Genomic DNA, 24,819 nt, shown 5'->3' with positions numbered 1-24,819 from the left:
GGAATATTAAATCATCTGGCAATGCTGCATTAGGCTCCGCCCTTCATCTAGTCAGTTTAGTTCTTAAAAGATAAGTTTTTCTTTGATTTTTCTGATTGTTTAATGGTTAAATTTTTCGATGTTATTGAAATGGAAGTTCATAAACGAAAAACCAGGTAATGCTTAATGAATAAAGTAATTTCTTTTTATGTGTTAATGTTATATCTTTTAGAGGAACTCGGAAGTTGATAAATTATGCTGCCATTGATGGCAATACATCGTCAGGTGCTAGTGACAACGATTTTGTTAACAATAAGCTAGTAAAACCCACTAGACTTACATCTACCAAATCGAGTAAGCCAGGTATACTAATTGATATTAAGTTGTCTAAGAAATCAAAACTTATTGAACAAAAAACCATTTCAGATCGACAATCAAAGGTTTGAATCTAAATTTTCTTTTTCTAAGTATGACATCGTATACTTTACATTGCTTTTTTTCTAAGGCAAATCCTGTTTCAATAAGTGCGGATTCAAAAGTTGTGAAAGTGATTAATTCTTTCATAGCAGAACCTATTGTGGTACCACATAGAATTTGGTCACAAGAAACTAATATCACAAGTGAGTGTGATTGTCTTTCTCTCCATGAACTGAGTGACTCTTCAGACACTGATGAATCGTATCCCAGTTTACCAGAAAAGTTAAAGAAGATTCCTAGTTTGATCCCAACAAAGCAAGTATCAAATCGTAAGACATATATATACTACTACAATAAGGTTCCACAAAATACCAAAAATTAGTTCTTTCCTCTGTGGTGGAACTGTCTTCAAAAGAAGAAAAGATTGAAATTGATATCTACCGAGAAAAGAAAAGTTACACAAGATGCTGTTTTAACCTTCAAACAACCAGTTATTCCAACAACATTTCCAGTAAAATGGAAACCACCAGGTAAATTAATCAAGATACAATCGATTGTTTTCCAAGTTTTTAAATTTATATTTTATAGGTACTGCCTTCGGCGGTGGAATTTTGTCAAATAGAAATTCTCCTGCGACAGGAATTCGATTAGGTTTATCTCGTAATCATCGGGCCAAAAAGCAATTACACCAACAATTCCAAAATATTCCTGACACGAACTGACAAGTTCAACCTGATGGCGCAATTGGCGAAATATGTTATCCAAGACCACGTTGATGCTTTTAATCGACTCGTATTTGTGTTCGGCCGCCTAGAAAAACACTTCACGATCTCCAACTGTATTATAATTCCGTTCTAACTGAATATAAGGAAGATTTCTGCGATAATTTGGATGTGTTGCGACTACGACTTATTGTGTGTTATTCAATCCATCTACTGACGAATTCTGTTTGAGACGCCCCAAAAGAAAGATAAGATAAAATATTGTCTATTCGTCTACGCTTGACCGCCATCCGGAATTAGCAAACCAACGATGAGATTTCACCATTAGAAAATGTGATGGGCGGAAAAGTACCCCAAACTGAGTATAAATAGGATAATGAAATGTTTTGACACAACAAAATTGGCTGAGAGAAATTTTTGCTCAAGAAAAAATAACAATTTAGAAAAAACCAGTATCTTCTTGGCTTCAGTGGCTTCAGTGGCTTGACTCGTGACAGGTGCCTAAGAAAAAAAAAAAATTAGTAACAGGTAAACAGCAGGGTTACTATTTTTTCAAAGTATCGGAAACCTCGAAATTGGCAGTCAACCCTTTATCCCGCCACCCAGTCAACAATAGGGTGGTGAGAACATTGGCGACCACCATTACCATTGCTGGAAATAGACGGCCACCATGCGTTCCACCACCCAGTCATCAATAGGGCTATGGCAGGAACTGAGCTGACATACCGGAATAAAAAGTATAATAGGAATATTATACTTAACTTTCCGCGGATCGCCGGAGAATCCTCTTGCTTGTCAACTCCAGTAGGAGAGGGTTCCAGAGGCGGAGTAGAATCCTCTTGCTTGTCAAACGCAGTAGGAGAAGGTTCCAGAGGCGGAGTAGAATCCTCTTGTTTGTCAACAGCTGTAGGAGAAGGTTCCAGAGGCGGAGTTTTACGAGATGAGCTGGAACACGAGGTGGAAGTTCGAGTCGGTTTAGTATAAACCGGTATAATCGGCCAATCCATTTTCTTTGTCATGACTTTCATCAATTCGTGGCTCCAAAGTGTTTGCAATTACGCGATTTAAAAAAAAAAACCATGATGATATTTCCCAATTTCTCCTTCGATTTCCGTTTTGGCGATGTATCCGCTGTCCAGCTGATCGGGACCAAAGTATTTCTCGCACCAAGTCTCCGCCGCTTGTTGGCTGTGGAATCCGGGGAAAGTTGCTCTGGCCTCAGAGGAATGAATAAACTTCTTCAACTCGTAATCATCGAAAACGGCGGTGCCCTGGATCCAGCTGAACACGGGTAGGCGCATCCACTCGAGATGATTGATGCGAGTAGAGACCAGCAAGTTGAGCGCCCATTTCCCGCCCATGGTGGTCAAGGCCTGGTACCAGCCGTCGGCAGAAGCGACAATCATTTTGATGGCGTCAAAGTTGCTCTGGTTGACAAGTTCTTGAGTAAATTTCTTGAGTAAAATGGCGTCGTCCAGTTTGAGGTAAAAGAACATGACCTCTTCAGCCAAAGCTTTCGGGATAAAGTAGGAGAGCAGCTTCCTGTGCAGACCCTGTTGCATTTTCTGGCATTCTTGGATGTTGTCAAGTTGGGATCGGCAAGTCGTCTGGATTCCCTCGATGACAGAGAAGAGCATAGGCAGAGAAAGCAACTCGAGGTCATCGCCGAATGTAATCAATGTATGCAGCGTAACTAAGCCTCTGACCTGGGGATTCTCCTCGTACATGCGGAAGACCATGGCGGCACAGGTGACGAGGGTGGAGACGGACAAGCTGGGCATCAAATTTTTAGACTTGGAGTAGAGAAAAGTGACACATTTGCTGCCGATGTTTTCTGCAACGTCTTTCAAGTCGACGTTATAAAGTTCCATGACCAAGTGGGCGAAATTTTCGATTTGCTCACCGGCCCGACGCTCACAGACAGATCCCTCATAAAATTCGAAGTGGTCACTCCAACCTTTTTTATCAGACGGGCCACTCCGATGGCAATCGCTTTGCTCCTCAACCCTTCGTACTGGTGGATAGGATGTCCGGGGAAGTTGTCGGACAGCAAATGTAGTAACTTCAAATTGTTGTATTTGGCAATGAGTTGAAGGCAAATGGGCACCAGACGCCGTGTTCTCTCTTCTCGGTCGACGGCCTCCAGCCAAACTTTGTCTGGAAAATCCTGGCAGAATGTTGTCACTCGATTCAAGGCTTTGGTGTTCGGGTTGGCCTCCAGTTGGTCCAGCGCAGCAGTTAAATTGCAACTGAACATCAGCTCCAAGGAATTTTTGGGGCTAATCACAAGCACAGATCGAGGATGTAATGCATTGCGCAAGTAACTCTGGTCGAGACTGTCACCATCCATTTCCAGGCAATCATATTCGAGCGTGTAGATACCGTGATTGAAAGGGATGATATTTGTATCGATATCGACCTTTAGGGGGGGTCTGCATTTGACGATTCGACCGTCGAGACACGTCAGACACGCAATCTCGACAGAGACTCCAATTTCGGGAGACAACGTCAGAGATTGTTTGTGTTTCTGGCTGTAGACATTTGCAACGTTTTTATATGCAGCACAAACAGTTGGCAATGGGGTGCTCCGTCTCCGAATTCTCCTCGTCGGTTTCCACCGAATTCTCCTCGTCAGTTTCCACGCTCTCCTCTTCCGAGAGAGTCTTGTTATACGGTTCGAAGACAGTTTTCCGTAATTGGGCCAGATACATGTCGACAGTGCCAACGGAGAGAAGGAGCCGAGCCAGAAGGCGATCTTTACCTTTCAGGCGGCAAAAATTAAGCTCAGACGGGGCGTAGCGATGCTCGAGGAGTAGGACCAGCATATTAGGCTGGTTACTCTCCGTTGGGGCCCAGTGGGAAAGAGTCTTCTGAACATCGTTGAACGTTAGAAAGGTGTTGAGATCCACAGACGGCAACAGGGAGGACAGGAGAGGGGTTGTTTCGAGTTCCAACTCGAATTGCATGGTCAATCGGTAGCCAAACTTGACCTCTTCAAACGTATGATGGCAATCAGAGTAAAAAGTAGTCAGGTGGTAATCACGATCACTTCCATCGCAAACGTTGAACAAACGAATTTGATCATCGAGTTCCACTTTGCTTCGACCTCCTTCGTGGCCACCTTCAACTGGTATTTGTAATACCATTTTCATGAATGATCCTCTAGCTAAAGAGAAAATTAATTATTTGTTTTGGACAGTAAATTATGGAAAGATTTGAAAAATTGTACCTTCGTTATTAACAAAGGCCCACTTTAGAGTGCCTGACCAGTTGTCTTGTGAATGACCAGTTCCACAAATGATGACACTAACAAGGTTTGATTTCACTTTGAACGCAAAAGGGTCCAGACCCATTAGACGTAACATTTTGTTGGTTAATGCTGGCAAAGTCTCAGAATACTGTTCAGCAAGAGCAGTGAATCCATGTTCTGTTAACAGTTCTTGTCCACTAATTGGCCACAATTTCTTTGACTTCAACAAGTGTGTGGATCTGTCTGTTGGGTCTGGTTTATTACTTCCATTAGAAATTGCACGAGTTAGCTTTTTCAGCTTCTATTAAATACAAATAGTTTTGTTGAAATTTCCCTTTGAAAATGTCAATAAATCACTTACCTCGAGGGAGAAAGGTACAAGCATGTTTTCACAGTTGTTTGGGAACTCGTTGTTATCCAGTCTAAAATTCGCTGCAAACTGACACTCCGTTGACAGTGAATCAAGTTTGACATCGACGAGAGTAGTCCGTTCTAACGACATTATTAAAATTGAAATTAAATTGAGATGCACACTTTGCTGTGGAACATAACTCTGTTTCTAACCAACTGAGTATTGTGTAGTCAGCGGTTGGGAACCCGTTTTGCTGGAGATTGTGAGGTGACATGGGAATCAAATTCCCTGAACCTAAAGAAACAAACGAAAGTTAGCATCGCATAAACGTTTTTTCCTGTAAAGCCAAAAGGTTTTGTTTTGTTTTTTACTTGGAGGCATGTCATTTCCGAAAAAGACTTGGTGATGATCGTTTGATGAAGCATTCCCTTGCGGAGTAGGTGTGGGAATGCTGTGTTGTTGTTGTTGCACTTGCTGTTGCTGCACTTGCTGTTGTTGTACCTGCTGCTGCTGCTGCATGTTATGAGGAGGGGTGGTGGGACTACTAGGCGGCACTAAAAAAAGGCGAATCGATTTGTTATTCATCACTGTTACTCAATCAACAGTTTCATGCTGCAGTGTTTCATAGCTGCACTTGAAGCTTGGCAGCATTAATTTAACTGCCGATGGAATTGAACTCATTTGTTGAGCTTGTCAATTTGAAACTTGAGCTGCAAATATAAATCGGAAAAGGTTTGTTGAATGGACAGATTCTTCAAATTATGATAAAGTTTATGCAATTTGGACTTACTTCAGTCTCTGACTTGGCAACTAGTTCCTCTACTTATTCGCTGAGTTTGGATGATGTTTTGACTAATTCTCTTGAGTGAACATGCAAAGTATCGAAATCCAGATAGTGCGGTACAACAAATTTGGAAACCTGGAATTTTGCATCATCAATATTGCGTTTGACTTTATCAAATTCCGTTTGCAAGTCTCTTTTTTCAAATTGACCTGAAATGGAGTAATGTATTAATGTGAATTCTGAAAAAACAGCAGCCTAAAACCAATCTCACCTACTGACATAAAAATTTCCGATACTAACGAGGCCAGTTTGGGGTGTTTAGAAGAAACAAACAAAGAACATACAACTAAAAAAGATCTTCAATCAGTAATTATTCTTCAAGCTGTTGACTTTCTGAAATGCAAGATAATTTGGTCGGTGATCAGATGTTGAGAGATGCTGCCATGATCCGGGGATGCCGGGTTCTGCAAACATCTGGTCTTCAAGTTCAGAGTTTAAGTTCAAGTTCAGACACTTTGATTAGTTTTTCGAGTTTGTTTGTTGTTGTTGTTGACTGGACGCTGGATTGTGATTTTTGTGAACTGTGTACTGTGAATTGCGTGCCGGATATTGCTGTTGGGGTTGATCCAGGGCTATCCATCTAGTTTTCTTTATCATCTTGGTAAGTTTTATCATAACCTATTTATCTAACTTTTTTCACGGTTTAAATTGTATTCTTCTTCTCCCATTGATTGTGTATTATTTGATCATCATTGTCATAATTGTCTTTTGCCCTCTCTGTTATTCAAATGTCTGTCGTTCATACTTTTCAGGTGCGACCAGTTCCCAACGTCGGACTCAAGTGAAGGTCAGGAATTCCAGTCTCTTTGACAAGGAGGACCGAATCTACTTCCGCCGGAATCAACCGACCACTTCTTCTTCTTCTCTTCCCTTCGTCGATGGCATTGATTGCAACAGGTAAGACCAACTACACACACAACTCGGCTACTCTTGTTATTTATTGACGATTCTTTCTGGCGTCGTGTTGTACGTTTGTACGTTTCCCATGTGTCATTGCACAAATGTCGAACCAGTGCCCCACCTCCGACCTCCGAAAATTTTTGATTTATTTTTATGCCAAGGCAAGACACGACACGGGTGAATTTCGAACGAAATAGGTCGGGATTTTTTGTTGTTTTTTGTTTGTTGACTATTGGTGCTAGTTTGATGGGTGACGTAACTAGCTGAAAATATTCTCTGGCCATCGTCATGTTGCTGGATGGATGTATACTATTCATTGATTTATATTTGAGTAGCCATCTCGCCGTTTTCGGAACAGTTTGATCGTTTCGTTCGCTTTTATCCTATTTGCCTCCGGCGCGGTTTTTCTATCGGTGGGCGATCAATCAATTAGCGGGGAACCCGATAAAAAACAAACACAACCAAAACTCTCCAAAACAGAAATTGGTCCTAGAAAACGTTTTTTGGGTTGTTGTGTTCTTGTTGTTGTTGGTCGGTTTTTATTATGACGTAACCGAGGAGATAATCAAAAAGACACAGGTGAATCTTCTCTTCTCTTTCTCCTTTCTATTTTTATCTCCCTGCGGTGGAAAAAAAAGTAATTTTTATTTTGGTGGCCATCCTTTTTTTTCCCGGTTGTTTAGGGAGCGCTAATCGTATCGACATTTTTCTCGGCCGTTTAAGGACCTACGAATAACCAGCCACTCCCTTTTTTTCTCTCGTAAAGATTCCTAATCTCTCTTGACGCTTTGGCGTCGTCGTCGCCATGGCAACTGGAAAACATGGTGTTGTCGCTTCCACACCATTTGAACAATTTTTTATTATTATTATTCTGTCCCATTCAAAAATGGAGAAGAAAAAATGAATGAGGACGACAAGGGGGCGACTGGTGACGTTAGGGCGTCATCGTGTCTGTCGCACACTTTCTCAGACGCCTGCTGCCGGACCAGTGCGTCCCAGACGGTGCGGTTTATTTTTGCGCCTATTTGAAATAAAATACCAAATAACCCAAAAAAAATCTGCTATTCAAAACTCGCCGTGTTGTGTGTATGTATGAGCTGCGGGCATTGATATCCTCCTCCTGGTGGGCCAGCGTCGTGACGAAATGTAGGACGTATGTTTGTGTACGGTACCTTTAACTCCCATTATGCTACACACACACACAACCCTTTTCCGCGGCGGGGGGGGGGGGGGGGCATTTTCCACCTTTTCTATCTCCTCGGAGAGAGAGAGAGACCCCTTACACAAGGGAACAAAAAACAAAAAAATGTGTATTAATTTTGTTTTTTGTTTTCTTTTTTTGAAAATAGTAGACTTGTGTGTACAGAACCGGTTTCGAGATAGCGGCTGTCTAATAACTGTAGTTGAATTTACAGCGGCACAAGTAAATTGGCCCCTTGAAAAATAAAAAATAGATAAAAAGGGGAAATAAAAATAAAACGATCCGATGACACACTCTGGTTTCAGCGAAACGTTCTAACATGAATTCATAAATTGTCGATGAGAACTCTTTCTTGTACCTCAATCGTGAAAAATGTATGAAAAATTGTCAATATGCGACCATTTCAGCGAGGAAGAAGAATGAAAAGGCGGAGGGGGTGGGGAGATAGTTTGGGTCAAAATTTGCATTGAATCTGTCGCAACCTGCGGATTCTTTAGCTCCGGATCGTTCCTCATCGTCGGCTAGTCCATATGCGAGCACCAGCGTCTATGAAGATATCTATAACAAGCCGGCGATGGTTTATTTTTTCTTCTTCTTCTTTTTTTATTTTCGCACGATAATTTATCTTTGATTGTCAACCGTATGTCTTGTTGCCCGGGGCCGGTGAGCTATTGGTGAACCTTCAACGTAACGCAACGATAAATCCTTGCCGCCTTGGTGAACGAAGAGTCGCGGCTTGGGCGAGCTGGGCCGAGAGAGAGAGAGAGAGGTCTGCGCGCGCGTACAGAGTTACCAACTCGCACACACAGACATAAAGTACGCCACAGATTCCATCCATGCGACTTGTGTCTGTGTGTATACCAATATACTATAAATATAGAGACATTTCTTCTTCCTCTCTTGATTCTCCATACTTATACCGTGTTTCAATCAAAAATCATCAGAAAAAGGAATATGAATTTCCGGATGATTTTTGATGTACGCTCGGCGGGAATTCGCGTAAATCATCCAATTTTTTTTTCAAATAAAGAAATTACTTTTTTTTGAAAATTATTTAAATTATTTCGAGACAGAAGTGGGGAGAATTTGAAAATGAATGTGAATCTCACAAGTTGCTAATGGTATTTCGTTTCATTAACTTCTTTTATATTTTCTTTTTTCTTTATATTCTTGATAGCTCTTAAACGTAATTCCTCATGGATGACCGGAAAAGGTATCTCGTTAAGAAAATTCTTAACGTTGGGTAAGTTTGTTTTAATTTTTGTAATTATTTAGAAAATGTAATTCTTTATTTTTATGTTTTAGAAAAAGTCCAGCCGGGGATACTTGGTATTTAGTAGAGTGGAAGGGTTATAAACAAACAACCTGGGTATACGATCGTGATTGTGATGGGTGTCCCGATCGTATCAAGGAATTTTTGGATGGGTAAGTTAGCTTTAAAATAATGTAGAAATTCGTTAGTTTAATTCATAGTTTAATTTTACAGGTTTAAAGGGGAACCCGTGCCACTTAGAGTGACAAAGCCATTTTCCGCGGAGCAGGAACAGAGAGTGCAGGAAAGGAGGAGACGTGAACTGGGACTGGGATAAAAGGGACTGGAAGATAATTACGCTGAAGTAGCAGATAGAGTGGATATAGCAGTAGTTGAAGTAGTTCAGGAAAACCCGGCAGAGGATGCAACATCACAAGACACGACTGGCAGAGGAGACAAAAGGCAAAGAGACAGGTAACTGTGATTTTTTTGTGCCTTTTTTAAATTTATGTATTGCATAATTATTTGTAATGTTCTTATTTGTAGATCACCAAATCCAGCCAATGTAAATGATGTTACAGAAGATGAGCCCGAATTTGATGAAAGTTTGGTCTTGCTTGATTGGTATAATTCAGATCTCAACTTAACCATAGACGCCAATGATTTCGTTGGTGGCGCTCCGCTAACTGAAACTGGATTTGCTTACATGTCGGCTGGTGCTCTCGCAACCTATAGCTTTCATAACGGAAAAAGTTTGCTATGAAGTAAAGGTAAAATTCAGGATATTTTGAAAACATTCGTTATGCATGTACGACTATTTGTTTATTATTTCCAGATAACGGAAAATTTTGAAGATTATCATCTAGAAGTATCAGAGCCGAATCGCCACATTGTTCGTGTTGGATGGTCGGTCGACTCTACTACTTACAGTACCCACCAAACTATTAGGTACACCCCCCTATTTTCAATGCATTCTTATGGCACTACGTGTCCTAGAAAAAATGCAATAACTCTTGAACCGCTTGGGCTAGATTTTTTTCCTTTTGGCCCTGAGTAGATCTAATGATGATCTACATTTTTTCTACACATGAAGTTGTCGTAGGATTAACCCCCACGGCGCTACGGTATCGTTCAGTTTATTAGGTACACCCGTTTTCTCCCCATATGCGCCGTGTTAAATACGGCGTTTTCCAAAATTTACAAAAAATACTAAAAATCAAGCTAAAATCTTTTTCTTTGTGCCAAAAGATGCAGAATTCTTCACTCTATACGAATATAAAGAATAATTTACAATCAAACCAACTCAGAGAACCCTTCCCTATACCTCAAAGTTTTCCACTTCAAAATTTGTACTTTTTTCAACAAACTTGCACTTTCGCCAGCAGAGGGCGCCCAATTTCGCCAAATTTTGAAGTGGAAAACTTTGAGGTATATGTGTTGTAGTATATGTATATGTGTGTAGGGTAAACAAAATGTTAGTTTTTATGCATTCTTCATGTGTTTAAATTTTCATGCATTTATGTATATTATTTTATGAGTTATTATACAAAATAAAAAAAAACACTCAAAATTTACAAATTTTTTCGTTCAATTTATTGAGTTAACTCTTTCATTTAGTATTGGAAAATGAAAATACGTGCATGGATGTGTTTGGTAGCCATTCCTTTACACGCTGTAAAAAAGAAAAAAAATTATGTGATTTACTGTGATAGTTATTACGCTTCTACCGGAATAGGCTATTTTTGGGGAATGTTGGACGATTAACTTGGGTGAAATCGGACAGCAATGGACGTGGAAAGAGAGGAGCTTATTTAACGCACGAAATTCAAAATTCCAGTTGACTAACAGATACGTAGCGCTACGACGACAAAGCGACTACGATAGATAGCCAATAACTTTTAATTTTTATGTTTCTCTGTGCGTTTTCATAACAATTAATTAAGATTAAGATTTTGTTGAATTAACGATGCATTTTATTTCTGGTTGAACTGGTTTAAGACACCTGAACTGGAACATTACTCCGTTTGACATTTGATTTAAATTTAATATTTACGCACAACACAACACACAAAAAAACACAATTAGATTGGATCTTCTAGGTTTCTCTTTTGACTGGACGGCAACGTTAAGTTGTAATTTTAACAAGCGATCCACGAATCAAGTAGACCAAAATCCCGGAGCGGCTTTCCAGATCTAAATCCGGAAACGCCCTTAAAAATATAAAAAAAATATAGTCATGTTCGTCTCTGCACGCCGGATTTACCTGCGTTTGCAGAAAGACGAAATTCCCGCCCGTTTACGAGATATTAAGCGTTAAAGTGTGGGTTTTTTGAATTTTGTCAGAAATGGGGGGTGCTTTTACATCGCTTTTCGGAAAAGCAAGGGAGCTAGAGTAAAAACTAATTTTATAGAAAGGTTTATTGCTATGTCAACCACCAAAATCCAAAAGGAATTTTCTTTCCGGATTTTATTGGTTGAGTTATGACTAATTTCCTGAGAGGCTCATTTTTCCCTTTTCCCTCTCTGTCAGGCAGCCATTTTTATTGTACTCTCCTCCGCGCCCCTTGCGGAAGCCAGCTTGGTTCCACTAAATATGAAGGCCGATATGACTTCTATGGGTCTAAAATGAAGGCTAACAGATAAAACCTTCTGCTTGCTTCCGCAAGGAGCGCGGCGGAGAGTACAAAAAAATGGCTGCCAGACAGAGAGGGAAAAGGGAAAAATGAGCCTCTCAGTAAATTTGCCATATCTCAACCAATAAAATCCGGAAAGAAAATTCCTTTTGGATTTTGTTAGTTGAGATAGCAATAAACCTTTTTATACAATTAGTTTTTTCTATAGCTCCTTCGCTTTTCAGAAAAGCGATGTAAAAGCACCCCCCATTTCTGACAAAATTCAAAAAACCCACACTTTAACGCTTAATATCTCGTAAACGGGCGGGAATTTCGTCTTTCTGCAAACGCAGGTAAATCCGGCGTGCAGAGACGAACATGATTATATTTTTTTTATATTTTTAAGGCCTTTTCCGGATTTAGATCTGGAAAGCCGCTCCGGGATTTTGGTCTACTTGATTCGTGGATCGCTTGTTAATGAACATCACCGTACAAAACAGTGATTTAGAATTACAATTGTGCATGAACTAAGTTGACTTAAAATGAAAATACACTAACTAAACACAATAAATTGAAAGGAACATCGAGCTATAGGTTAGTAATTGCTCTTTTTTTAACAATAACAAGTACGTGTTATTTGAGTAACAGTTTGTTGTTGAGTATTACAGTTTTTATGTCATCTTCTTCGTTGAAATTGATCGTTTCTTCTTCGTTTTCATTTCTTTTTTATTTTCTTGCCTTTTTCTCAATTCTTTTTTTCTACTTGCTTGAAAATGTTCTTCGATGCTAACTTTTTTTGCTCTCGTTTTTTCTTTTTTATGTCTTTCTCTTTTCGTCTATTGTCTTCGTCAATTTTCATCTTCTCTGGGATATCGGTTAGAATCCTTGTGCTACCTGCACGATTATTGGCCCGGGGTCGTTTGACCAATGGGGTGTTTTGGTTAACTTGGGTCAACGGTCTGATTTCCTCCAATGAAACACAAATGGTTCCACAACCGATTTGTGGGGCCATCCCGGAATGCAATAAATAAGACGGAGCTGTAGTAGCGTCATTCAATGACGAAGTAGCACCAACAACGGATTCCAATGGAGAACACAACGAAGGAGAACTAGCGTGATTCAATGAAGAAGCAGGTGCAGAACTAAAAGGATTCAATGATGACGCCGGAGCAGAACTTGAAGGATCCAATGATGAAGCAGGAGCAGAACTTGAAGGATTCAATGATGACGCCGGAGCAGAACTTGAAGGATCCAATGAAGAAGCAAGAGCAGAACTTGAAGGATCCAATGATGAAGCAGGAGCAGAACTTGAAGGATTCAATGATGATGCTTGAGCAGAACTTGAAGGATCCAATGATGAAGCAGGAGCAGAACTTGAAGGATTCAATAAAGAATCCAGATCTGAAGTAGCGGAAGCGTTCGGAAAAGTCGTAGCACAATCAACCGGGACTCAATCGTTAACAAAGATAATTAAAGTGACAACATAAAATAGCAGAAGATACATAAAGGCTTACATTGTCTATCGGTTACAAATGAGGGAGCAAACCTGGAAGGGTTTATCATGATCCGATTAAAAGGAAAAATTTCTGTTGGTTGGAATCCAGCAATGATATTTGTTTTAGTTATAGTTTCTTGGTGTGGCCCATTCGACAATTTTTAAATTTCCTTAACAGAAATCCGTTGATCTGGATTGCGATTTAACCAATAATTTTGGCTTTTCTTGCATGCCCGTTTGAATGGGCCAAACACACTTACATCCAAGGGCTGCAAAGCATGAGAGCAGTGGGGAGGGAATGTAAGCAAAATTATTCCATTTTCTTTCGCAACGGATACCGCCTGATAGTCAAGGTGACTCGAGTGATTATCTAAGAAAAGCAATACAGGATTGCTTTTTGAACATTTCACAAATTATTGGAAATGTTGTAGGGATTTAAAAAAATTGGACTCAGTCATCCACCCAGATTCATGGGCGAGTCCTATGCATCCAGAAGGCCCTTTTTCAAACATTACTGGCAGTACTTTTTTTCTTTGGAAGATCAAATACTGGGGGCACAGAACCACAAGCCTCATTTACAAATGCCAGTATGGTAACATTTGTGCCTTTTTCAGCAGATACGGTTTGCTGAAACTAATCAAGAATGTGTAAAAGAAATTAGTTTAATAGAAAGACAATGAAGATTTCAAATGTTAGGGGCATACTTGTTTAGTTCCTTTTGGTGCTATCACGTTTGGTGGTTGCATTACAGTTGAGTTGTTTGTCTCGTCGCAATTAAACACTTGATAGGCTTTGAATTTGTGTTTCACAAGTAAGCCGCCATACGTGCCATAAATATTTTCCACAACAGGCTTATTAAACCCAGCTGCCCGTGTTGACTCGTTGCTTCGTGTTTTTTATTGATAAACTCTGATTGCGTTTCAGGAAGTCTCTTAGCCAATCTTCTGAGGTTGTCCATTTTTATGCCATTAAGGTGGAATTCGTGTGCCATTAGCGATAGCAAATGATGAAGCAATAACTCTTGTTTCCTTTGGTGATAGTCCGTGATTAATAAGAGTGCACTTTTTCAAGTATTCTGCCAACTGAGATTCCATTTCAGAAGAAAAAGGAATCTGCGAAGGATTTTTACGTTTGATTTGTGCAGGAGGAAACAGCCCACTTGAGGAGAATCGTTTGTATAAAATGCAAGTGTAGATAGTCTTAGGTTAAATTTATCCGCTGATTTCCCCATTGCAGATTTTCCACTCAAAACATTGGAAATCGCTCCGTGTAATGATTCTTCCGATGGCTTAACTCTCTTTGCAATATAATTCCTCGGTATTGTTAAACATTTACCATTGCATTGTTAAACAGGACTGACTTGCTTGAAGTAAGGAAACTGCAATGTTGGAAAAGTATCGTTGAAAGTGTGAAGGCTTCTTGCTTTGACTTGCTGGTAGGCCTAGTAAGGAAACAATAATGTTGTAAAACACCATCACCACCGAATAAGTAGCTATTACGTTTTTCAATGAAGAAAAGTATATGTTATAACCATTTTTTAAAGAGAGAACAATAAATTTGATTATCATGCTCGATTTTTTTAGGTGAGTGACTTTGAAATACTAAACCATAGTCAGATAAAAATTCATCATAACGAAATAGATCAGAAAATTTTATCTTCAATAACTTACAGTAAATCTACCTGTCAATGCAGAGGATGCTAGTAAACATTTTGATTTGCTATGGTTTTCATCACTTTTGTTTAAACAACCCAGACCTGGATGGCATGGATTCATGCAACGCACAACATCAATTACCTAAAATCTATCTACGTCTACCTTCAAGACATGTTAGACTTAAGGAATTGAAATCCATCAGTGCATGAAATATTCAAAGTGAATTTCATGTTATTCGAATATCAGATCGATACTGTCTGGATTGTCATCTGACGTCATAATAGAACAAGAACTCATGCGGACTATGAAATATTCCACCATCCAATGTCTGAGTATTTGTTTGCCACATTTGACATTTTGTTAGAAAACAGTAGAAATACCTTAGTGTAAGTATCTTAGTTACAAGTGTTTATGTTTGTGGTTCGTATATTCAGCACTACATGGCATTGTAAGGATTTCTCGGAAGGTACTCAACGTTGAACAGATATGACGCTAGTTTTACTGTATGGAACTTGACATCGGCTTTGACATAGATTCCTTCATCTGTGTGTTTTCTAGTAGGGAGTAGAAGTGTTTGAATTACTGTTTGTCAAATCCAAAAAATCTCCTCATTGGTTAGTAATATTAAGAATTGTCAATCCTATGGTAACCAGGACAAATAAAATACAGACTCTACTTGAGTTTTAAATTTAATGTTAACTCGTTATATTATTCTTGCATGTTATAGGCCCAGATTTAACCATACCGTAAACGAATATATCATAATTGCTCAAAATTTGTTAAGGAATTAGAATGGCCCTTTGCATGCTATAAAGCAATTAAGAAATTTCGATGGAACTCAATTTACTAGGCTACATGGGATATTCCAAGCCAAAACGACATAAACTTGGTTAATATAGGAGTTACTTCTTCTCTATTTCTCTCGTTCGTGTGTTTTTTGCATTCCTTTGGCTAAAAATACAAAATATGACATTTTAATGACACACTTTACATTGATTCAGTATAGACTTTTGCAACTTGTCAAAGACGACTTTGGAATATTGGAGGTTTTAATGACTGAGATTATTTCCTTTCTAATTGAAATGATGTCTGTCGGGAACACTTAAGAGTTGGGCCAAGCTTAAATTTAAAGAATTCAAATCATTACATTTTGCTTTCCAACAAAACGTGTAAGCTGACAGCATTGATTTACTAGCAAAAGGTATTAGAAATTGTTTTCATTGATTTTAACTGTTCACATGAAAAACAAATTATGTACATTAGATGTGTGAGTTAGAAATCAAAATAATGACGGCCACTTGCACCGGCTGTGCCCCTGTTTAAATGTCAAGTTCAGTCCTAACATGTAAATTTGGGCTCTTCCCTAGGAAAAATTATTGATCATCCATTATTAGCTTCTTGCCCATTGAATTTCCCATAATAAGATGGCCACATTACATGAGAAACCCTGGAAGAGATTTTTCATTTAAAGATCTCTATCATATAGCAGAAACTGATATTTTACCAGAAGATGTCGCCATCTTTTAATTTTTCGGATTGAACTTTTCTACTATGAAAGAAGTTTGAACTAAACATATGCAAATTAGAGCTTCCAAAATAAAACATTTGACTAATCTACGGCTTTGGGAGAAATTACATGAATAACATCAAGTTTGACTCATAATGCACCATATAAATGGGTTTGACGATAAATCAAACCGAAGATCCAAATACTTCATCTTCTCGTTGTGCAGTGATACATGCTCCTCCTCAACTGTTGTTGGATGGAAGAAATAATTTTTCTTCTAAAATTTCTAAAGACAATGTGACTTTCGGTGGTATAGGAGAATCTAGGATATGACTGTGTTGATTTTAATGAATGTTCATTTGGTGACTATGGTATAGTGAATTTTTCTGCCACCCTGTTGACCTCTGCCTGTGAAATTTGATAGCACTGCTTTTTAACTGAGGCATAGAGCAGTAGTTTTAACAGCTTGCCAAAATTTGTATTTTAATCCGCATAAGCCATCAAAAAATGGAAAATTCATTAGGGAGAACCCATTCAGGAACTTTCATCACTTCAACCATCAGCATGGGAAAAAAAGGAGTAACTGTTGAACAAATCCGGGGGTAATGAAGTAGAGCTTCTTCAATTTGACACATGCTTGTGAGGCAGACGACAAGACTTCCTAACATAACTTCACATTCTTGAAAAATTTCGATGACGATGACTGAATTTTGCATTAACAGTCTTCTTAGACAATAAGACATCCATAAGACACAAGACTTCCAAAACATGACTTCCAGCATTTTTTACTAAACTTCCAAAGCGATGACTGAATGTTGCATTAACAGTCTTACAAGACTACCAAAAAATAACTTGACCTCCTGGACAATTACTGAATTTTACATTAAGACTTCCAAGACGATGACTTTTAATACGATAACTTTTTAATTATCCGACTTCCAAGACGTCAAAACAATCAAATTAATGACGGCCACTTGAACAAGCAGCACTGCCATGACCAGTAACGCCATCTAAAAAAAGAGTTGCAGAGCGTTGGTTGGGTTTCAAAAGAGACAAATGTCAATAAATCAGATAACGTAAATCAAGGGAAAGAAATTTGCATTAAAGTACAGTCCTGTCGTGGAAGCGAACACGTCAAATTCCAGGATCTATTTCGTGTGTTATCTCACAAGTTTAACTAAGTGAAATAGAAATGAAGAAAAGTCTATGCGGCTAGGTAACTTGATATGCTAAGATAGGATATTAGGTAAATATTTGTTTGGCGTAACGGTACGAATAAAAAGTAAGAAATGTAGAAATATCAAATGATTCGATGTTTTAGAAGAGAAGACTTGGAAGGATCGATAAAAGATAAAACCAAATTAAATTGTTTAAAATATTTTTTTACCTTACTCTTTCACAAGAATTTGTCCGCATTGACATTTGTTGTATTCTTCATACTACGCAAACGGAGCCGGGCTTCGCATTTTTGCATTGTTACTGTTTCCATAGTCGATGAATCGAACTTAGTTGAATTCGAATCCACTAGTAATTTTTGTCCTCATCCCAGTGGACCAAAATGCTCCAAATGACTCTTGACAACTTCCTACAAGCAGGGAATGTTGAGATCGGTAGTATAAAACCATCGTTTGCTCTGTGCCTTTTTTTTAAATTTAATTAAAAAAAAGTGAAATGTGAACCAGGCTTGCGATCTTCTTCTAATCACATCTAAAAATGTTTCAATCATTTTGTAAAAAAAGGTGGAGTGGAGGCGCTTGGCGTGCTAGGAGGGGCGATGAAGACAGTGAGGTCTATTTGACTGAGGATTTTGTCAATTTCATCGTCGCTTAAACCCTCAGCCAAATCTGAATTTTCTCTATTGCACTGAGATAACACAAACGATGCGCAACTCCGACGAGAAGTCAAGCCGATATTGCACATAGAAATTAAAACGATCACTAGCAAAACAGGACATCCTGCCACATTACCGTTTTTTGAAATAGGTGATGGTTATCTATTGGGAGTAGTTAGCAAAAAATGAGATAGTTATAATTAAAAATAAAGTAACTTATCAGTTTCAATGAACAATTGAATCGATTGAAGTTTTTGGTCCGGTTGAAATGAAATCGTATTTATTTTATGTACAGTACCCACCACAAATATTGGCTCACCCCATGCCAATTGTGGTGTTTTAACCCGTGCGAGATAGGGCCTACAGTGTTTCGCACGGGAATTTTTTTTAAATACTTATTTTTATCGTAGAGCCATCGGGTTTTTTTTCATCAGAAAGATAAAGAACTCTTCTTTATTTTTCTGATTTTTTTGTAATATTATTCACGGGTTTAAGGAGATATTTGCTAGACATCAATTATTGGCTCATCTACGAGAAATGTAGCTCAGCGTTTCCCTACCCGCGGCATAGCCCGAAGGTATGGAGGGAAACAAAGAAAGGGGGAATGGTGAAACAAAAGTTTTTCGGGCATTTGTCAACTAATTCAAAACCGGGAACAAAAAAATCCCCCGCATATGTGTGTGCAAGTTTCAGAGAGACAAAGATTTGCCAATAATAAACTTGTATTGCCTTGTCATCGGGCAAGAAAAAACACTCGAAATATGATTAAAGAAGCTGAACATGACGAATAACGGCTAGGCCTTTATATCTGAAATTGCCATCGTTCCTTGGCACATGAAAAGACATGGGAGCGATGTGTGCCATCTGCCATGATTGACGCACACATAGTCAACAAAAAAAACGTTAACTTACCCAATGAGCCAGCTGATAGTTTCTCTGTGCAATTCTTGTAGTGGAACCAGCTTGAAGTCGTTGTGTGGAAAGTAATCTAATCCAGAAATGTGACGAGATGTGCAAATAAGATGAAGTCGTTCACTCAAAGTTGCTTTTTCCACAAGCAGTATGAAGCTTGCAGCAGAAAGCTACTACTAGCCAGTCAGGAATGTTTACCAAATGGGTACAGTACGAAATTTTAAATATTTGCTTTAAAAATGCACAAGTCGTACGAGGCGAAATAGTAAAATCAAATGAAACACAGTAGTCTGTTGATCTCGAACATTGAACGAATTTTAAAGCACTATACTAGCCTCTATGTAATGAAGCCTATTCTTGGTACTACGTTTTCGTATTTATTTTTGAGTATTTCATGGCATGATGGGAGAATAAATTTTGTTATCAAAAAAGGTTTGTTTGTGTTAATTTTTTTGAATTATTCTTTCACTTGTAGCAGCAAAAAATTAAAAAAAAAATTACAATGATGACAATGAAAACCTTCAAAACGCAAAGTCCTACTAGTTAGCCAATGGGGTGGGGGTTGAGAACATGTGGAATTGGCCTTTCAATAATGATTTGCTTAAAGAAGAAAATTAAATGTTCGATTTTGACGGAAATCCAGTCTTGGGCTGCTGTGGGTCGAGATAGGTAAACAACTTGCCTTTTTCACAGGCCATGTATATTTTATCACCGTTGCTGAGGATTTTTTTATTTCCTTTTCCAACCAAGGCACCGTTAACAAATGTTCCATTTGATGAGTAATCTTCTAGGTAAATCCGACTCATGTCTGTCGACTCCTGCACTCTTTTGAAATCACAGTGTAGCCGACTGAGATTGTCCACCTTGTTTGGTCATATCCTGTTGGATTACAATGTCGCAACTTGTACCACGACCAACAGTATACAAATCTTTGTCTTGCCTGGTGAAAACAACAAGTTTCAAATCAATTGACAATACACCACAATAACAATACAGTACATACGTGAGCCTAGTAGCATCGAAATTGCGAGAAGATGCCCAAATTAACAATCCTCATATGGTGGAATCTGTCGTCGTTACATTTTCTGCTTCTTCTATTTTTTTTGCGACACGGGTTGAGTTTCCTTATCCATTTCCATCATTAATGAACTGTGATTAATAGATAATCGTTGCAGATAACTCTTTTGTTCTTCAACTGATATCAATGACAGCCGTCTGCTTGATACCCAACCAGCAGCTGCGTTAGTAGAGCTTACTTTTTTCCTTCACCGTTAGGGCTCGCAAACATTTTTTTTTGTATACGTTTGCTACAGTATTGCTGTTAACATAGTCGAAAGTCAAAGTTAAATTTGATCCTGTTGCACCAAATCATAAGGTAAAATTTTCGTTTTCATTCTTTTATAATTGAAATAGATTTTCAAATGCATTCTCGTGTTAAATTTGGTAGATGGCACAAAATAGTCATTCAAAAGATGTTCATGCTCACTTCCAAGCCTGCTTATCTCGACTTTACTTTATGGATGTGGAATCTACCACTGATGAAGAAGAAGACATGGTAAGTGTTTAAGTCATTCCCGTAAGGCTTGTTGTATACATTTGTTGTTCATTCTTATGTATTATTACATGTATTGATCGAAGGATGTTGTCGAGGAACCAACACAACCAGCAGTCATCATCGTCACGGACAACAACGAGGGTAACGCGATGGATGTTGATCCTATTCCACCACCACAACGTGTCCCCCTTGAATTTGGAAATGGCGACTCACCAACCAAACTGGAAACTGACGTCGAGGTATAGCACACCACTGGCTACATATACATGTTAAATTAATATTTCTTAGTTGATTATTTTCAATTGAATGTAGAATAGCGACGACGATGATTGCAGTGGTCCTCCAATTTTGTCTGCGTCGAGAATGGAAGCCATATTAACGGTATGACATGTTTTGCGACAACAATTATATATGTGTGAAACTACATTTGTATTTCGATTTGTCATTTGTTGAATGTAGGATGAGAGCGATGAAGATGACGACAGTGGAACAACGAGATTGGACAAAACTGTTTCGACCATAATGGATTGTTTGGTATGCAACCGACATATGTGTACTGTATTTATACTTTTAAAATTTTGGTTTTTAATTTAATGTATTGTTTAAAAATGTAGGAAAGTAGCAGTGAAGATGGCGTCGCAGAACTGATTCCACCGAGCTTTGTTCCACCGTAAATGTACCTTCCCCTGAATCGTCTTCCACCGAGGTAATGTGCAATGTATACATATATACATAATTTACACGTCCCAGTGTTTTCCTAATACTATTTATTGTTTGTTCCGTACAGGCAAATAACGATGATTGTGATTCTCCAAAAGTACGCAGAAAGCTTCCAGCCAAGAGATTGTTGTTATCATCTACGTCTGAATCTTCTTCTGATGAAGATCCTTCCGCCGCTGCTGACATCCACGATGCGTTCCCCGTGATGCGCTCCGTACGCGTTACCGTTCAGCGCCTGGATTTTGAAAATTTCTTGCGAGAAGAGATTGCAAGGGCTGAAACGGAAATTCAAAATGGTGAGAAAAATGGCTTAAAGGCATTGAAGGTGAGATGTCTAAATTTATAAAAAAAATTTGTTAACCTAATTTAATCAACTCGTTTATTTAGGATGCATTCCTCATAACCAATGCTGTCATTAAACATCTCAGGGCGGTAAAGGTTCAAAGAAAAGGGGACACAAATCCAGAGAAAGCTGTCACGAAAACTCTTCTGAATGACCTCTACTCACCTCTTTTTGTGGATCTCCACAAGAAAACATCAATGCCAACGAAACGGCTAGAATGTGAGGACATTTACCAGTCCCACCTGGAACCAAGTCTAAAAAAAATGTTCACTTTTAAAATTCCTTAAATCTAATTGATACAACAAATCGAATTTGATAGTTTTGCGGAATGAATTCGTTTGTTTACAATCAATCCGGTACGATTTGTTTATTCAACTTTTTGACGAGGTTACTTTTAAAACAAAATTAAAAATGGTCAAATTCAACAAGAGATAAACATCGATAAACATGCTTAATTTATGGAAAAGGTTGTGCTCGATATTTTGGACGATGGCCGTCAAAGGGATGTCAGCGTCCACCAGCGCTACGAGAGGCACTGGCTGGGCGGTTTTAAAATCCCGTTTCAAGTCGTCTGCATGTGGAGCAAGGTTTATTATTCTTTTCCTTATAGAAGCAAGTGAATTCAAATTTGACCTGAATTTTTCAAATGCAAATACATCGAGGGCACGTTTGCGCTGAATATTTCAATGTTGCCCATCGGCTACGAGTTTAACCAGTAGAATCACGGCGGACCACTTTTGACAATTTTAATTTCAATCCATCCAGCCGTCAGTCCCCCCAGGATCAGTCAGGTGAACAGAAAATTCAAAGAGCTGATGTTTACTGGATTGATGTTACTCACGCCTTGGTAGATAGAAATTAAAAGATTGAAGAATTCCCTCATTGCATTTCTCTCTTGAATAAACCCAAACTTAATCTAATTATTTTTATAACCTTTCCATAAAAGATTTTGATATTATAAAACACTGGTCCATTCTGTCCATATTTTATTGCTTGGAAAATGCTTTGAATGAAGTTAGATTGAACTCTTTTAAGAACAACATAAATTGTGTACTTGCTTGATCAAAAATTCAAGACCAACTGCACTACTCATTCTCTAAGAAGAAAGGGGCAAAGTTGCCAAGTCATAATAATGCTTAAATCAAATTGATCGTTTAAATTTGGCTTGAGCTTTGTTTATGTGACGTTGCCATGTATACAACAGTACAAATTCCGTCGTTTTCTCTTTCGTTCTCTTTTCTTGTGTTCGGCGCTATTTATGTTTAGGCAATTAATAACCATTTATGTTAGGTCCCACAGAGAACAGGATCTTATTACTTAAACAAAACCTAGATGAAGCTCAAGTCGACCACGCAAGGCGAAGAAAACTTTTTCGTATAAAAAACCTAAAAGTCATTTATTTTGTTTTCCATAGCTAGGAGGCTCTTAGTACGACAAACCTCGGACGACGCCTAGGACGACCACGCAAGGGAGTTAGCCTCTCTTTACTCTGTTGGAAACATCTAATAGGTTAGGGTAGGCTAGATGCTGCGTTGCGAGATAAGCCGTCATCATAGAGACCTTAGTTCGGTAAGTGACAACGCAAATCAGGGTTTCCGTACTTTTATTTTGTTTATGTTCAAGAATCTTCTGTAATGCCGTGGTAAGACGAACAAAAAAAGCGAAAAAGAGTTTCATCCTCCTTTGTAAGAGTTTTCCGTGTATGGCGCTTTTATATTTTGATTTATAAATAACGCATTCTACTCCTTTCATCGCAGGCACTAAAAGCACTGACATAAAAGGTAGAAAAATTTTACCCGCGCCTTTAACCTCTTATTGGTGGAAAGAGATGGCCACGTTCACACATCGAGCGAATGTTTGCATTATTCATTTCCATTTATCCTACATACGCCTTGAATGTAGTATTTTGAGTCGAGTCTATTTTTAGGTGAGAGATTCGTTCGTCAGATTTTCTTGGGGAAAAGCGTGAAGTAAAAACGAATCGATATTGCCGATATGACGCGCCGCTGTGAATCTTTTTTCCGTTAGATGTGGGGTGGAGGCAAATTGAAAAATTGCACCCTTATTGATTGAACGGATGACATTAACATAGCATAATTGCGATGGCCATCAAGGGAGAGAAACGAAATTCTAATAGAAAAAGGAGAAAAAAACCAAAAAATAAGGCCAAAATCGTAAAAGAGGATATAATTCCCGTATCGCGTTTGAATAATCAACAATGGTCTATAACATCCGAAATGATTTGTCCCATCCAACCTAGTCATCACCCTCCCCAACCCCGTATATAACATACCTGTTGTGCGTTTCTTTCCTAAAAAAAAAAAGAAACGGACGTGTTATTATAATTTGTCTTCCTCATTCTTTCTCTTTTTTTCGGCTAACGGAATTCTCTCACTGTTGGTGAATTAAGACATAGAATTTTCGGTCCAAAGCCATAAAGGCATGGGACACACTCACACACAAAATGTGAGAAAAATCAACTGGCAAATATTACTAGAAATGTTTAACTGCAAAAGGTTTATTAAATTTAGAATTTGATGGAGGAAAAAATTTAATACCTTTAGAAACAAAATTAGATGAAGAGATTTCTTACACTGTCAAAGAGACCAGACTTGAAGGATGGTTAAAACACAAGAGAGAAAGATTTTCTTTTTTTTAAGACCCGAGATCTTTTTTTCGACTAGTTGCCGAAAACAAAAAAGTCGACCGCAAAGGCTTCTGCAACCAAAAGAACTTTTTTTTAAATCTTTTTTTCTTTAAATTATTGGCGCCAACACTCACACAAGGGAACAATGATGGCGTTGCCGTTTTCTTGATTGACATTTTTTTTTCTTGTCTTGGCTTCTTTTGAAAACGTAGGTCTAATTAACACAATCCACCGGATGGCTTTGGAAAGATTAATTTGTTTTTCTCTCTCTCTCTACTGTTTTTGATTTATGGAAAGGAACTAGCCAAAGCAAGCAAGAGCCCAAGCTAATAGTCCTGACAGTCAAGTAGAAAGAGAGAAAGAGGTAGGCAAAAAAATAGATAAGACGACACCATAGTGTCTCTCCTATCAATTGATTTGTCACCATCCACATCCCCCCGTTACTTTTTTGAGAAAAAACACACTGAAAGAATAAAATATTCTTCTTCAGTGCTGTTGCTACTATCTCTCTCCCTTTCTGTGCCTTTGCGCTTCCCTTTCTCTTTTTATCTGGCCTGTGCTGTGTGGGTTGAATAGTTCTCGTTATTATTACGGTGGATGGGAGATTCTATCCTCCAGAATAATA

General features: G+C 38.5%; 1 protein-coding gene across 1 annotated transcript; it reads left to right on the top strand.

Annotated features, from left to right (window-relative positions):
- Positions 1 to 70: 70 nt before the first annotated feature.
- On the top strand, positions 71 to 1,260 carry LOC124342021. The gene is made up of 4 exons (XM_046794991.1): positions 71 to 155; positions 212 to 419; positions 485 to 926; positions 985 to 1,260. Exons 1-3 carry the CDS (start codon positions 103 to 105, stop codon positions 776 to 778), a joined length of 555 nt encoding a protein of 184 aa, XP_046650947.1. The 5' UTR covers positions 71 to 102; the 3' UTR covers positions 779 to 926; positions 985 to 1,260.
- Positions 1,261 to 24,819: the final 23,559 nt, after the last annotated feature.

The sequence above is a fragment of the Daphnia pulicaria genome, chromosome 6 (genome assembly GCF_021234035.1).
Source record: "Daphnia pulicaria isolate SC F1-1A chromosome 6, SC_F0-13Bv2, whole genome shotgun sequence".
NCBI classification, from domain to species: Eukaryota; Metazoa; Arthropoda; class Branchiopoda; order Diplostraca; family Daphniidae; genus Daphnia; species Daphnia pulicaria.
This window is presented reverse-complemented; position numbering and strand designations above follow the sequence as displayed.